General features: G+C 55.4%; 1 protein-coding gene across 1 annotated transcript; it reads right to left on the reverse strand.

The window, feature by feature from the left end:
- Positions 6,130–10,728, reverse strand: LSM7 (LSM7 homolog, U6 small nuclear RNA and mRNA degradation associated). The gene is made up of 4 exons (XM_018050771.1): positions 10,682–10,728; positions 10,462–10,552; positions 7,862–7,933; positions 6,130–6,382 (listed from the first exon to the last, which is right to left on the reverse strand). Exons 1-4 carry the CDS (start codon positions 10,685–10,687, stop codon positions 6,240–6,242), a joined length of 312 nt encoding a protein of 103 aa, XP_017906260.1. The 5' UTR covers positions 10,688–10,728; the 3' UTR covers positions 6,130–6,239.

Here is a 10,800-nt window from a genome sequence, read left to right on the forward strand (position 1 = left end):
TCATTCCTGGCATTGGCCATACTCTGTGGTCATGATGTACAATCCTTGGGATCCAATCTACTGATGTTTTGTGAAAGATTCTTGCATCTGTATTTTTTAATTATTTATTTTTAATGGAAGGATAAATGCTATACGATATTGCATTGATTTCTGCCATACATCGACATGAATCAGTCATAGGTACACATATGTCCCCTCCCTCTTGAACCTCACTCCCACCTCCCATCCCTTCCCACCCCTCTAGGTTGTTACAGAGCCCTGGTTTGGGTTCCCTGAGTCATACAGCAAATTCCCATTGGCTGTCTGTTTTACAGCAGTTCAGTCGCTCAGTCGTATCCGACTCTTTGTGACCCCATGAATCGCAGCACGCCAGGCCTCCCTGTTCATCACCGTCTCCCGGAGTTCACTCAGACTCATGTCCATCGAGTCCGTGATGCCATCCAGCCATCTCATCCTCTGTCGTCCCCTTCTCCTCCTGCCCTCAATCCCTCCCAGCATCAGAGTCTTTTCCAATGAATCAACTCTTCGCATGAGGTGGCCAAAGTACTGGAATTTCAGCTTTAGCATCATTCCTTCCAAAGAAATCCCAGGGTTGATCTCCTTCAGAATGGACTGGTTCGATCTCCTTGCAGTCCAAGGGACTCTCAAGAGTCTTCCCCAAAACCACAGTTCAAAAGCATCAATTCTTCAGCGCTTAGCCATCTTCACAGTCCAACTTTCACATCCATACATGACCACAGGAAAAACCGTAGCCTTGACTAGACAGACCTTAGTTGGCAAAGTAGTCTCTGCATTTGAATATACTATCTAGGTTGGTCATAACTTTTCTTCCAAGAAGTAAGCGTCTTTTAATTTCATGGCTGAAATCACCATCTGCAATGATTTTGGAGCCCCCCAAAATAAAGTCTGACAGTTTCCCCATCTATTTCCCATGAAGTGATGGGACCGGATGCCTTGATCTTTTTTTCTGAACATTGAGCTTTAAGCCAACTTTTTCGCTCTCCTCTTTCACTTTCATCAAGAGGCTTTTTAGTTCCTCTTCACTTTCTGCCATAAGGGTGGTGTCATCTGCATATCTGAGGTTATTGAGATTTCTCCCGGCAAATCTTGATTCCAGCTTGTGTTTCTTCCAGTCCAGTGTTTCTCATGATGTACTCTGCATGTAAGTTAAATAAGCAGGGTGACAAAATACAGCCTTGACGTACTCCTTTTCCTACTTGGAACCAGTCTGTTGTTCCATGTCCAGTTCTAACTGTTGCTTCCTGACCTGCATACAGATTTCTCAAGGGGCAGGTCAGGTCAGGTGGTCTGGTATTCCCATCTCTCTCAGAATTTTCCACAGTTTATTGTGATCCACACAGTCAGGTGGTGTACATGTTTCTGTGCTACTCTCTCCGTCCCCTCCTCTCCTTCCTCCCACCCTCCTGTGTCCATAAGTCTGTTCTCTATGCCTGCATCTCCATTTTGTGCTAAGACATTTCAGCCACGTCTGACTCTTTGGGACCCCATGGGTTGTAGCCCATTAGGCTCCTCTGTCCACGGAGTTCTCCAGGCAAGAATACTGGAGTGGGCTGCCATGACCTCCTCCAGGAGATCTTCCTGACCCAGGGATTGAACGTGCGTCTCCTGCATTGGCAGGCGGGTTTCTTACCACTAGCACCATCTGGAAAGCCCCTGGGTCTCCATGGCTGCCCTGCAAATAGCTCATCAGTGTCATCTTTCTAGATTTCGTATGTATTGCATCTGTATTCGCGACGGGTATTGGTTTGTGGCTTTCTTTTTCTGCAGTGTTTTTTGACAGATTTTGCTTATGCTGCCCTCCTGTAGCAGTTAGGGAGTGTTCCTTCCTCCCCAGGTTTCTGAAGCTGGGTTAGCGTAATTTGTTCCTGAAAAGCTTTGGGATCAATTCTGAAGCAGAGTTGTCAGTACTTGTCAAGGGTGAGCCCAGGGTTTTTTGGACCTGGACTATTCAAGGAGTTGTGGGGATGAATCTTGGGGTGGGGATAGCTGTGGAGGCAGCCGGAGGAAGGGGGAGTGTCAGCTTGGGGCACGTTAATTTGGGGTTCCTCTAAGACATGCAGTAGGTGTGGATGTGTACTTTGGGGGCGATGGGGGCCAGGAAAGTTCAGAAGTTCCCGGCGACAAGGTGGAGTCCAAAGGCATATCTGCCCTGATTCCAGGCTCCTGGTCAGCCTCCCCCACACCCTTATTTCCCTGCCCCTCCACCCCACCCCCCCAACACACACACAGACTCCTACACACCAGGAATGTTGTTTTCTGTCTGGGCTCTTCATTCCTAGGTAAGCCCTGACCCCTGCTGGTCAGCATGGCTGGGGACAGGGTGGGTGGGTGCTGGTTGAGGGTGGGGAGACAGGGAGCTGACCTGGGCCCTGAACATAAGCAGGAAGCATGAGAAGACATGTGCTCACCAGCAGAGGACATTTATTGAGCATCAGAGCCCACCCCCACGAAGCTCCCAGTCTGATGAGGGGGTGGCAGGGGGACCTATTTGTGCAGATAGTGGAGGCTCCAGGTCGGACTGGAGCTGCAGGGGGACGTGGGAAGCAGGAGGGCCACACCCCCGGGTCAGGGGCATCGTCAGTCTCACCTGGGCCAGCCTGAACTCAAACCAACAGCCCCAGGGATTGAAGATCCCTTCTCCACCCCACCCCCCATTTGCAAAGTTGACCAAAACTTATTTTTATATCCATGTCCACGCGGAACTGGAGTCCTCTCCTGCATCACTGGCTGGAAACCTGAGGGTGGCCAGCCATGCCCGGATCGCCCTGGGGGACTGCAGGGCTCTGCGGTGTCCCTGGTGCTCCGGGTTGGAGTGAGGGCTCCAGGGGCTGTGGGTGGCAGACCTGCATTGTGAGAGCAGGGGAGTCTGTTTCTTCCCAATTCCTGGGACTCGGTGGGCAGGCAGCGCCTTCCCCTCCCAACATGTGCCCCCCTTATGCATCCAGTGCTTTCCCCTCCCAACATGTGGCCCCTTTATGCGTCCAGTGCTTTCCCCTCCCAATGTGTGCCCCCCCACACACACATCCAGCTTTGGGTCTTACTTTCCGCACCCACATGATGGGCTTCAGAACACAGGAGGGATGTGGGGGGCAGACGATGCTGGAGGCAGCCCACCCCCTGGACTAGAATCCCGGCTCTGTGACCCAGGACACATTGGTCGACCTCTCTGGACCTTAGCTTCCTTGTCTGTGAATGGGGATAATGAGGGGTTTGGGATTGGTGGGGAGCTGAGTGAACCAGGTACACATCAGCCCATCCTGTCACTAAAGCCATTCAGGGGACAAGGCAGTGAGGGAGGGGCAGCGCTGACCGTCAGCAGGGTCAAGATCCTGTCCACCTTCGAGAGATTCTGGAATCTGCCATGGGGCGGGGTCCTGAGAATCTCGGGTTGGTCCGGGCTCCAGCTGGGGTCTGCAGGGGTCTCTGGTGATGCCCCCCAGAGTGGGGCCTCGGCAGACAGCACCTGGGGCCTCTGGGCCAGCACCTGGAATCCGTGGGCTGCGGTGACCGTGGGCACATGGGGCAGGGCAGGTCCCCCGTCTGATGGCTGCAGCCCCCGGCTGTTGCTCCGAAGGCGCTGACCGTGAGCTGGGAGCTGGAAGGGCGGGATCTGGGCCGGGGTCAGCGGGCTGCCTCTTGAGAGCATGGTGGGCTGGCAGGCGGGCTGGCTGGCCACTGGGGATTTATACCAGGGTGGCGGGGGAGGGGAGGGCAATATCAGTGTCGCCAGCCAGGCTGCTGTGTCCTCATTTCTCCCTGTCCCTGCTCTAGTCTCTGCCTCTGTATCTGCCTTTCCTTGTCTCCTTCAGTCTCTCTCTGCACCTCCCTATCTGCTTCTGGCCATCTCTTTCTCAAATTCCTTGTAAAATATTAAAATTTCAATATAACACTCAGTGTAAAATATTAAATATTAAATTTCTCCTTGTGAAATATTAAAACATTAAGGACAGTCTAACATTCATCTCTGATCATCATCTTCAATCCTGGGTCAGCAGGATCTCTCTAGCTCCTTCTTTCTATATATATTTAAAAGCATAGAAACATAAGATTTTCTTTAAAAGGATCATCTTGACTAAATGGTGTTACACCACCTGCATGCTGCGCTTGTATGTCAGCAAGTCCCAGTGACCTGTCCACTGCGTAACAAACATCCCCCAACATAGGGGCATAAAACGTATTAATCCTCGTGATTCTGTAGGTTGGCAATGAAATTATTCTGCTGGTATCACCTGGGTTAACTCAGGGAATTTGTGGTTATATTTAACCCACCTCTGCACAGACAGCTGTGCCTCTCTGTAATACGTCACTTTGTGTGTGGCTGGAGGAACCTGAGTCTCTACAGCAGATTCCCCAGTGATGGGCAGCTAGGTTATTAAAAACAAGGTTAAAGTGACTCTCCAGGGTGCATGTGGTTCAGTGAACAGGCTCATTTCATCTGCCTTTCTGCAGCGTTATGCCTGAGCCCCCAGGAGGTCGGGGTCTCCCTCTCTTGGCCCCCACAGCATTGTTCCCATCCTTAGACTTGAGGGCAAACACCTGTACTCTTAACCAATTGGGCAGGGTCCCAGTGCCCGGCTGCAGAGTGGATATTCGATGGCTTTTCCTGAGCTTAAGAGGGAAGGAACGAGACCTCAGAGAGGTTGGGACACTTGCTGTCAGTCACACAGCAAGTGGGGGAAGGAGAACTGGAGCCTTGGACTTTGTGGCCACAGAGAACTTGTCTGTTCAGCTGGGAGGGGAGGGGTGGGTGGAGAGTGGTCTGAAGCCTGGGGGACTGCTGTGTGGGGGCAGAGGGTCCAGAGACAAGCTTTGCTGGGGCTGGAAAAATCAGGCGTTCTTGAGTTTCTGTCCTGGCCCTCGGCTACCTCGGGGGCTCTAAAGAGGTCTGATTATCCTCCAGGCCTCGCTGTTCCCCTTTCCCACTCCCACCCCACCCTGGGTCCCAGGCCCCTGGGCTCTCTGACCCTGAGTTCTGGGTCTCTGCCTCTGTATCTTGGTCTCAGACAGCGCAGGCTGCGCAGGTGTGGAACAGAGGTCCCGGTGCCTGGGTCCTCGGTCCCTCCGCTGCGTGAGGCCCCTGCCTGAGTCCCAGGCACCAGCTGTCGATTGCTCCCCAAGACCAGAGCACAGGGGTTGGATGTTTGCAGGCTGGGTGTGCGCAGGTTCTAGGTCACAGCCTTCCCCGGGGCTGTGACCCCAGCTTGCCCAGGGCCCCCGCCCGCTGGCCAGGGCCGCCAGATGGCAGGGAAGTGGGGCAGAGGGAGGAGGAGCATATGGGATTGGCTAGCGGCCCCACAGCTAATTCCCGGCAGCAGGGGCTAATGCTGCTGGGCCATGGCAGAGCTCAGATCTCTCAGATAAGCCAGCTGCTCTCCCTTTATTTGGTGGCGACAACGGACGACAGGTAGCGAGCGAGTCATCCAGCCTGGTCTCCTGTAGCCGCTTCCAGTGTGTCCCCAGGTGTTGGGGACCCCAGTTTAAACTTTCTGCCAGCACAACTCATGCTTACTCTCGGCCTCCCCTGTGCACCCTCATCAGTGCTCCAGAATGACAAATGAGAGACGAGCCTGCTGTCAGCAGGGATGGCCCCATGAGGGCAGGGTCCTAACAAGGACACTGGGTTTATGGAACGAGGCCAGGAGAAAGCCCTGCTCCTGAGGACAGGGACTGGGGACGTTCATGATGATGGCCTGGGGTCGCCGGCTGAGGGGCAGGGGTGCTTGTCCTCTGAGATGAGCGGGGAAGAGGTTTAGATCACCTCTGGGGTCGTGGGCCAGGTGGATAGCAAGGCTCCATCTAGTCTGTTCTTTGTGGGGTCATGGCTGTGCTGGGACATGACAGAGTGGACCTGGCTCTGCAGGACCCCTCGGGCCAGAGCATAGAGGCACTGAAAGGACAGGACCTGCCGCTGAGAAGGCTGGCTGGGGTGTGCACAGAGGCGGTGATCCCTGGGGGGTCTCTGCAGAGGCATGACCCATTCCCCTGCCTGCACTATGCATGCTTAGTCACCACCAAGTCCCCGGCCAGCGCTCAAACTCTGCCAGATGAACCAAATCCCCAGGTCCAGGTTTTGCCAGAACATCAAAGCTGAAAGGAAGATTCCAGGGCTCCTGGACACTTGAGGTTTGCAATTTTATTAAGAAAACAAAAATGTAAGTTATACAAAAAAGAGTTCCATTCGGACGGGTGGCCAAGTCAGGGGAGCAGTGGCCTGGCTGCTAGGCATCCTGCTGCTGGATGAAGGGGTTGGGGATGGCCTCCATGCCATCCTGCGGGCAGATGAGCACCACCGAAGTGCCCCTGCACACCACCAGGCCCAGCTGCCGCGTGTCCTCTGTGAGCTTGTACTGATCGTCGGGGTCTGTGGGAGAAGAGGGGAGGCAGTGAGGCAGTGTGGGAAGGTGCCCAGAGATGTGCCTGGGTGGGAAGAAGTGGGGTGTGGGGGCTGGGGGGAGGGAAGGCAGGCCAAGCTCCCACCCCCCACCTCCGCTTCCCCCAGCCCATTGGCAGCTTCTTTGGAGATGGACGGAGAGGCTCAGGAAAAGCTCTGAAACAGCCCTGTGCAGCCTGCCCTCCTTCCACAATGAGAACACAGCCCTGGGGAGATGGACCGAGTGCTCAGAGGGGTGGTGGGAGAAGAAAAACCCATCTGCAGGATCTGGGAGTTCCTAGAGGGTCACCATTCACCCCCACAACAGCGGGCTGTTCCCAGTGGAGGGAGTGACAGCGCATGGAGGCGAGCTTACTCTCAGAGATTACTGCGTGACGGGAGAGGCTGAGTTGGGGTGCCACTCCCCACTCCCCGGCCCTGCAGGACGACAGTTGTCCGAGCCTGCCCATTCCCTCCTGGAGCTGCCGGGATGGGTCTGGCTGGCTCTGGGCCTGGGGCTGTTCTTGGGTGAGGAGAGGGCAAAAAGTCGCTGGACCCCATGTAAGTGCATGGCACACACCAGCTCATGTGGTTCTCCCATCAGCCCCACGGGGGTGAGGCTGTCCTTTTTCAGAATGTCATCTGCCTGAGGAGGCTGGGCCAGGACCCCAGCAGCAGGACTCTGGGTAAACCCCGAGGGAAGAGAGAAAACAAGGGCAGGCAAAAGGCCCTACAGGGTTGCTCCTCCCACAAAGAGGGCCTCTGCCTGGTGGCTTCTGACACTTGTGTGTGGCCGCATTTACTCTGCACCAGAGTAATGTGTACTTCAACACTGACAGTCCCTGGAGGAGTGAGACCCCCTTTTCTCCTGAACCTGGGGGCTCCGTCGTGCAGCACTCAGGCTGAGCTGGTGGGTCTGGGGACTTGTGGAGACGGGGACGGGAAAGGAAGGGGAGGGGACCCTTTGTCAGCAGCAGGGAGTAGACAGATAGAGACAGCAGGAGAGAGGGGGCAGGATGAGGCCCCTGGAAGCCAGCTTTATTGTGGCAGGTGCAGCACCTTTCTAGCCCCCCAGGCAGACTTCAACTCCAGCAAGAGCTCAGGGTCGGTGACCCTTTGTCAGCAGCAGGGAACTGACAGATAGAAACAGCAGGAGAGAGGGGGCAGGATGAGGCCCCTGGAAGCCAGCTTTACTGTGGCAGGTGCAGCACCTTTCTAGCCCCACCAGGCAGACTTCAACTCCAGCGAGAGCTCAGGGTCGGTGACGAGTGAATCCGGAGAACACTCTACCCTTGAAGTCCTGAGGTGACAGGTACTGAGCCCCACCAGGACAGTGGCAGAGCAAACACACCTGTCAGCAGTCTGACCCACCAGGCGCCACATTCACGGTGGCTCAGCATGTGGGTGGCAGCCTAGGAACAGTAAGGAAGGCCTGGCAAGGATGCTTCCGAACCCTGCAGCTGCACTCACCTCGCATGTACTCGATGGTGCCATCCAGCACGAGGTTGAGCAGCGGGTCGAACCCTTTCAGGATTCCACTGGCTTGTCGGAATCACCAAGCAGAGAAGAGATGGACAAGCATAAGATCAATGGTCATTCTGGGTAAAGTGCGAGCTGCATGAGGGTGTCAGCACATGAAATTGGGGTGCCCTCACTGGTGAGGGGCCACCCCCCAGCCAGACGCAGGCGTGGCAGCAGCCTCTTCAGGGACAGGACAGATGCAGGACCAAAGGGGGAGCAAGGGAAGGGCTCCCAGGAGACGAGCAGTGACAGCTGACCCCACACCATTGCCACTGCAACAGTTGGCAAATCCGCCTGCGCCTGTTTTGTAAACAGTTTAACTGGAGCCCGGCCGCGCTCATTTGGTAAATGTTGCTGTGGCAGCTCAGCTGCTGCAATGGTGGAGTTGAGGAGCTGCGACAGAGACCGTCTGGCCAGCACAGCTGAAAATGTTCCCTGTCTGGTCTTCTGCAGAACAAGTCTGTCAGGCCCGCCTGAGTGCGAGGCCCTGGCTCTGCTTCCTCTGCTGTTGACAGCCCTCCTCAACCCTGTGACGGCGCTCACCAAGTGGGGTGATGGAGAGTGACAAATCCCAGAATCCATCTGGGCACTTGACCCCGGGTTGGGTAGTGAGCCCACACCCGTGGGTCCTCCCTTCTTACTGGGGGAGGTGCCGCAGCAGGTGGGTGGGATTTTCAGACGAATCCAGCATTCCCCCACCCCTCCCTCTGATGTGGGATGGGACCCTCGATCACACGTCAGTCTGTGGTCAGGCTGTAACAGAGGGCTTTGTGGATGTGATCAAGGTCCATGAGTCAGTCCACTCTTAGTGAATCTAAAGGGAGGCTATGCTGGGTGGGCCTGACCTACAGGTGAGCCATTAAAAGGATGGGCCCTTTCTGAAAAGAGAAGTTGAAAAAATTAGATTTTTCTGCTAGCCTTGAAGGAGTCAACTGCCATGCTGTGGAGTGTCTGTGGCAGAGGCAGTGGGCAGCCTCTAGGAGCCCAGAGGGTCCCTGGCCAACACTTGCCAGAAAACGAGGACCCCGGGCCTGAGATACAGGCTCCCAGAGATGCTCCCTTACTGCAACCTCGTCAGAGACCTGAGCCTGAGGCACCCGGAGTCTGGAACCACAGGTGCTGTGAGATAAAAATGGGTTGTTGAAGCACAGAAAATGAACAGAAGGGACTTCCCTGGTGGTCCAAGTGGTTAAGAATTCATTCTGCAGTGCAGCAAATGTGGGTTCCATCCTTGGTCTTACATTCCATGGAGCAACTAAGCCCATATGGCATAATTAGAGAGACCTGGCCTGGCATCTGAGACCTTATGCAGCTAAATTAATTTTAAAAAAAACAAACACAAGCGCCTTGAGAAGCAGGAGCCCCATCTCCTTGTGCATCCCAGAACCGGCATGGTGCCAGTGTTTGTTCAGATTCAGAGCCTCACTGGGCTGGGTACCTAGACGGGCAGGCACTGTGTTTTTAGCCACTCTGATGCTACCCAGGCGTCCACATCTCAGAGGAGTCGTCTGAATCACCATCTTACCAACAAAGAAACTGAAGATCAGAGATAGCTGAATAAGTGAAGCACTGGGTGCTGACTGAGTGTCAGGAACTTGGCTAACGACATTACCCTTTAATTTCACCACCACTGCTGAGGTAAGTGGAGTTAACAGCCTCTAACAGATGAGACAGACTCAGAGATTATAGCGACTTGTCCAAAGTCCCACAGCCAGTGAGCTGGGCCCCTGCCCTGGACCGCACTCTCCACATAACCTTGCATCATCTTTCCTGCCAGTCTCCTCACGAGATCGCAGAGGGAGATGCAGTTAAAGCCTCATAGTAACTGAAGAAAACCTGCCAAGCCCTGACAGCTGTTACCAGGAGCTTATACCAAAGGACCCTGACTTGGGATGCAGAGTCAAGCAGAGCTTCCCAAAGCAGCTGAGAGCTGCCTGCCTCACTCAAAAGCAAAAGGCTCATTCTTTACCCTGGAACAGTGGTGAACAAGGAGATGAAGTTTGCTTTCACAGGTGCCTCAGGTGGCTTCGTGTAAATTGAGTATAGGGCCTGGGTTCTCAACTGGGGCAATTCTGCCCCTGCCAGGGAACACCAGGCCAGGTCTGGGATGCCTGTGGTCATCAGGACTAGAAGGCTCCTGGAATCGAGTGGATGGGACCAGAAATGCTGCTGCTCCACACCCTACAGCGCCCAGGACGGCCACCTACAGAGAACAATACCGCCTTAATATCAGCAGTGCTGAAACTGAGAAACCCTGGTGCTGAGGGGGCCCATGGGGGGCTGGGGCAGCCGCCTGGGTGAGACAAGACCCAAAGGAAGCAGAGACCTGACTCCTAGCCCCTGTGGCTGCGGGCGAGGTTTGGACCCCTTTGCGTGCCTCAGTTTCCCCACTGCAAAAGGGGTGTAACCGTTCCTATACGCCGGCGCCGGCAGCAGGCCGGACGAGTTGTCCGAGCCAAGCGCCTAAAGCGCGGCCCAGGCATCCGTTACCGGTACCGCCTCCCGTTACTCCTCGTGGACCGTGGAGGGGGAGGGCAGCGGGGCCTCACCTTCTCTGCCTCCCTGGAACTTCACTCGGATGGTCTTGTCGATGTACTTGGATAGATCCAAGATGCTCTCTTTCTTTTTCTTCTCTTTGTCCTGCAGGGGATGCAGAACGCTGTGAAGCGGGGAGCACGGCTGGACTGTCCCCAGTCAACCCCACCAGCCCCGCGAACCCCGCCAGCCCGGCGAAACCCGCCAACCCCACCGGCAGCGCCGCACGCTCACCGCCATCTTGTCGCGCCGCGTCGCTATGCGCAGGCGCCGCCCCTGCGCCCTTTGTACATACCCCTGCGCGCATGCGCGAAAGACGCAGGGCGCCTGCGCGGCGCTCTGCGCCGGGGCGT

The sequence above is a fragment of the Capra hircus genome, chromosome 7, assembly GCF_001704415.2.
Source record: "Capra hircus breed San Clemente chromosome 7, ASM170441v1, whole genome shotgun sequence".
NCBI classification, from domain to species: domain Eukaryota; kingdom Metazoa; phylum Chordata; class Mammalia; order Artiodactyla; family Bovidae; genus Capra; species Capra hircus.

Coding starts and splice junctions, on each gene's coding strand:
- LSM7 (XM_018050771.1), bottom strand. Junction 7,934..10,461: donor GTTCCAGGGAGGCAGAGAAG/GTGAGGCCCCGC, acceptor GATTCCGACAAG/CCAGTGGAATCCTGAAAGGG. Junction 6,383..7,861: donor CACCATCGAGTACATGCGAG/GTGAGTGCAGCT, acceptor CTTCTCCCACAG/ACCCCGACGATCAGTACAAG.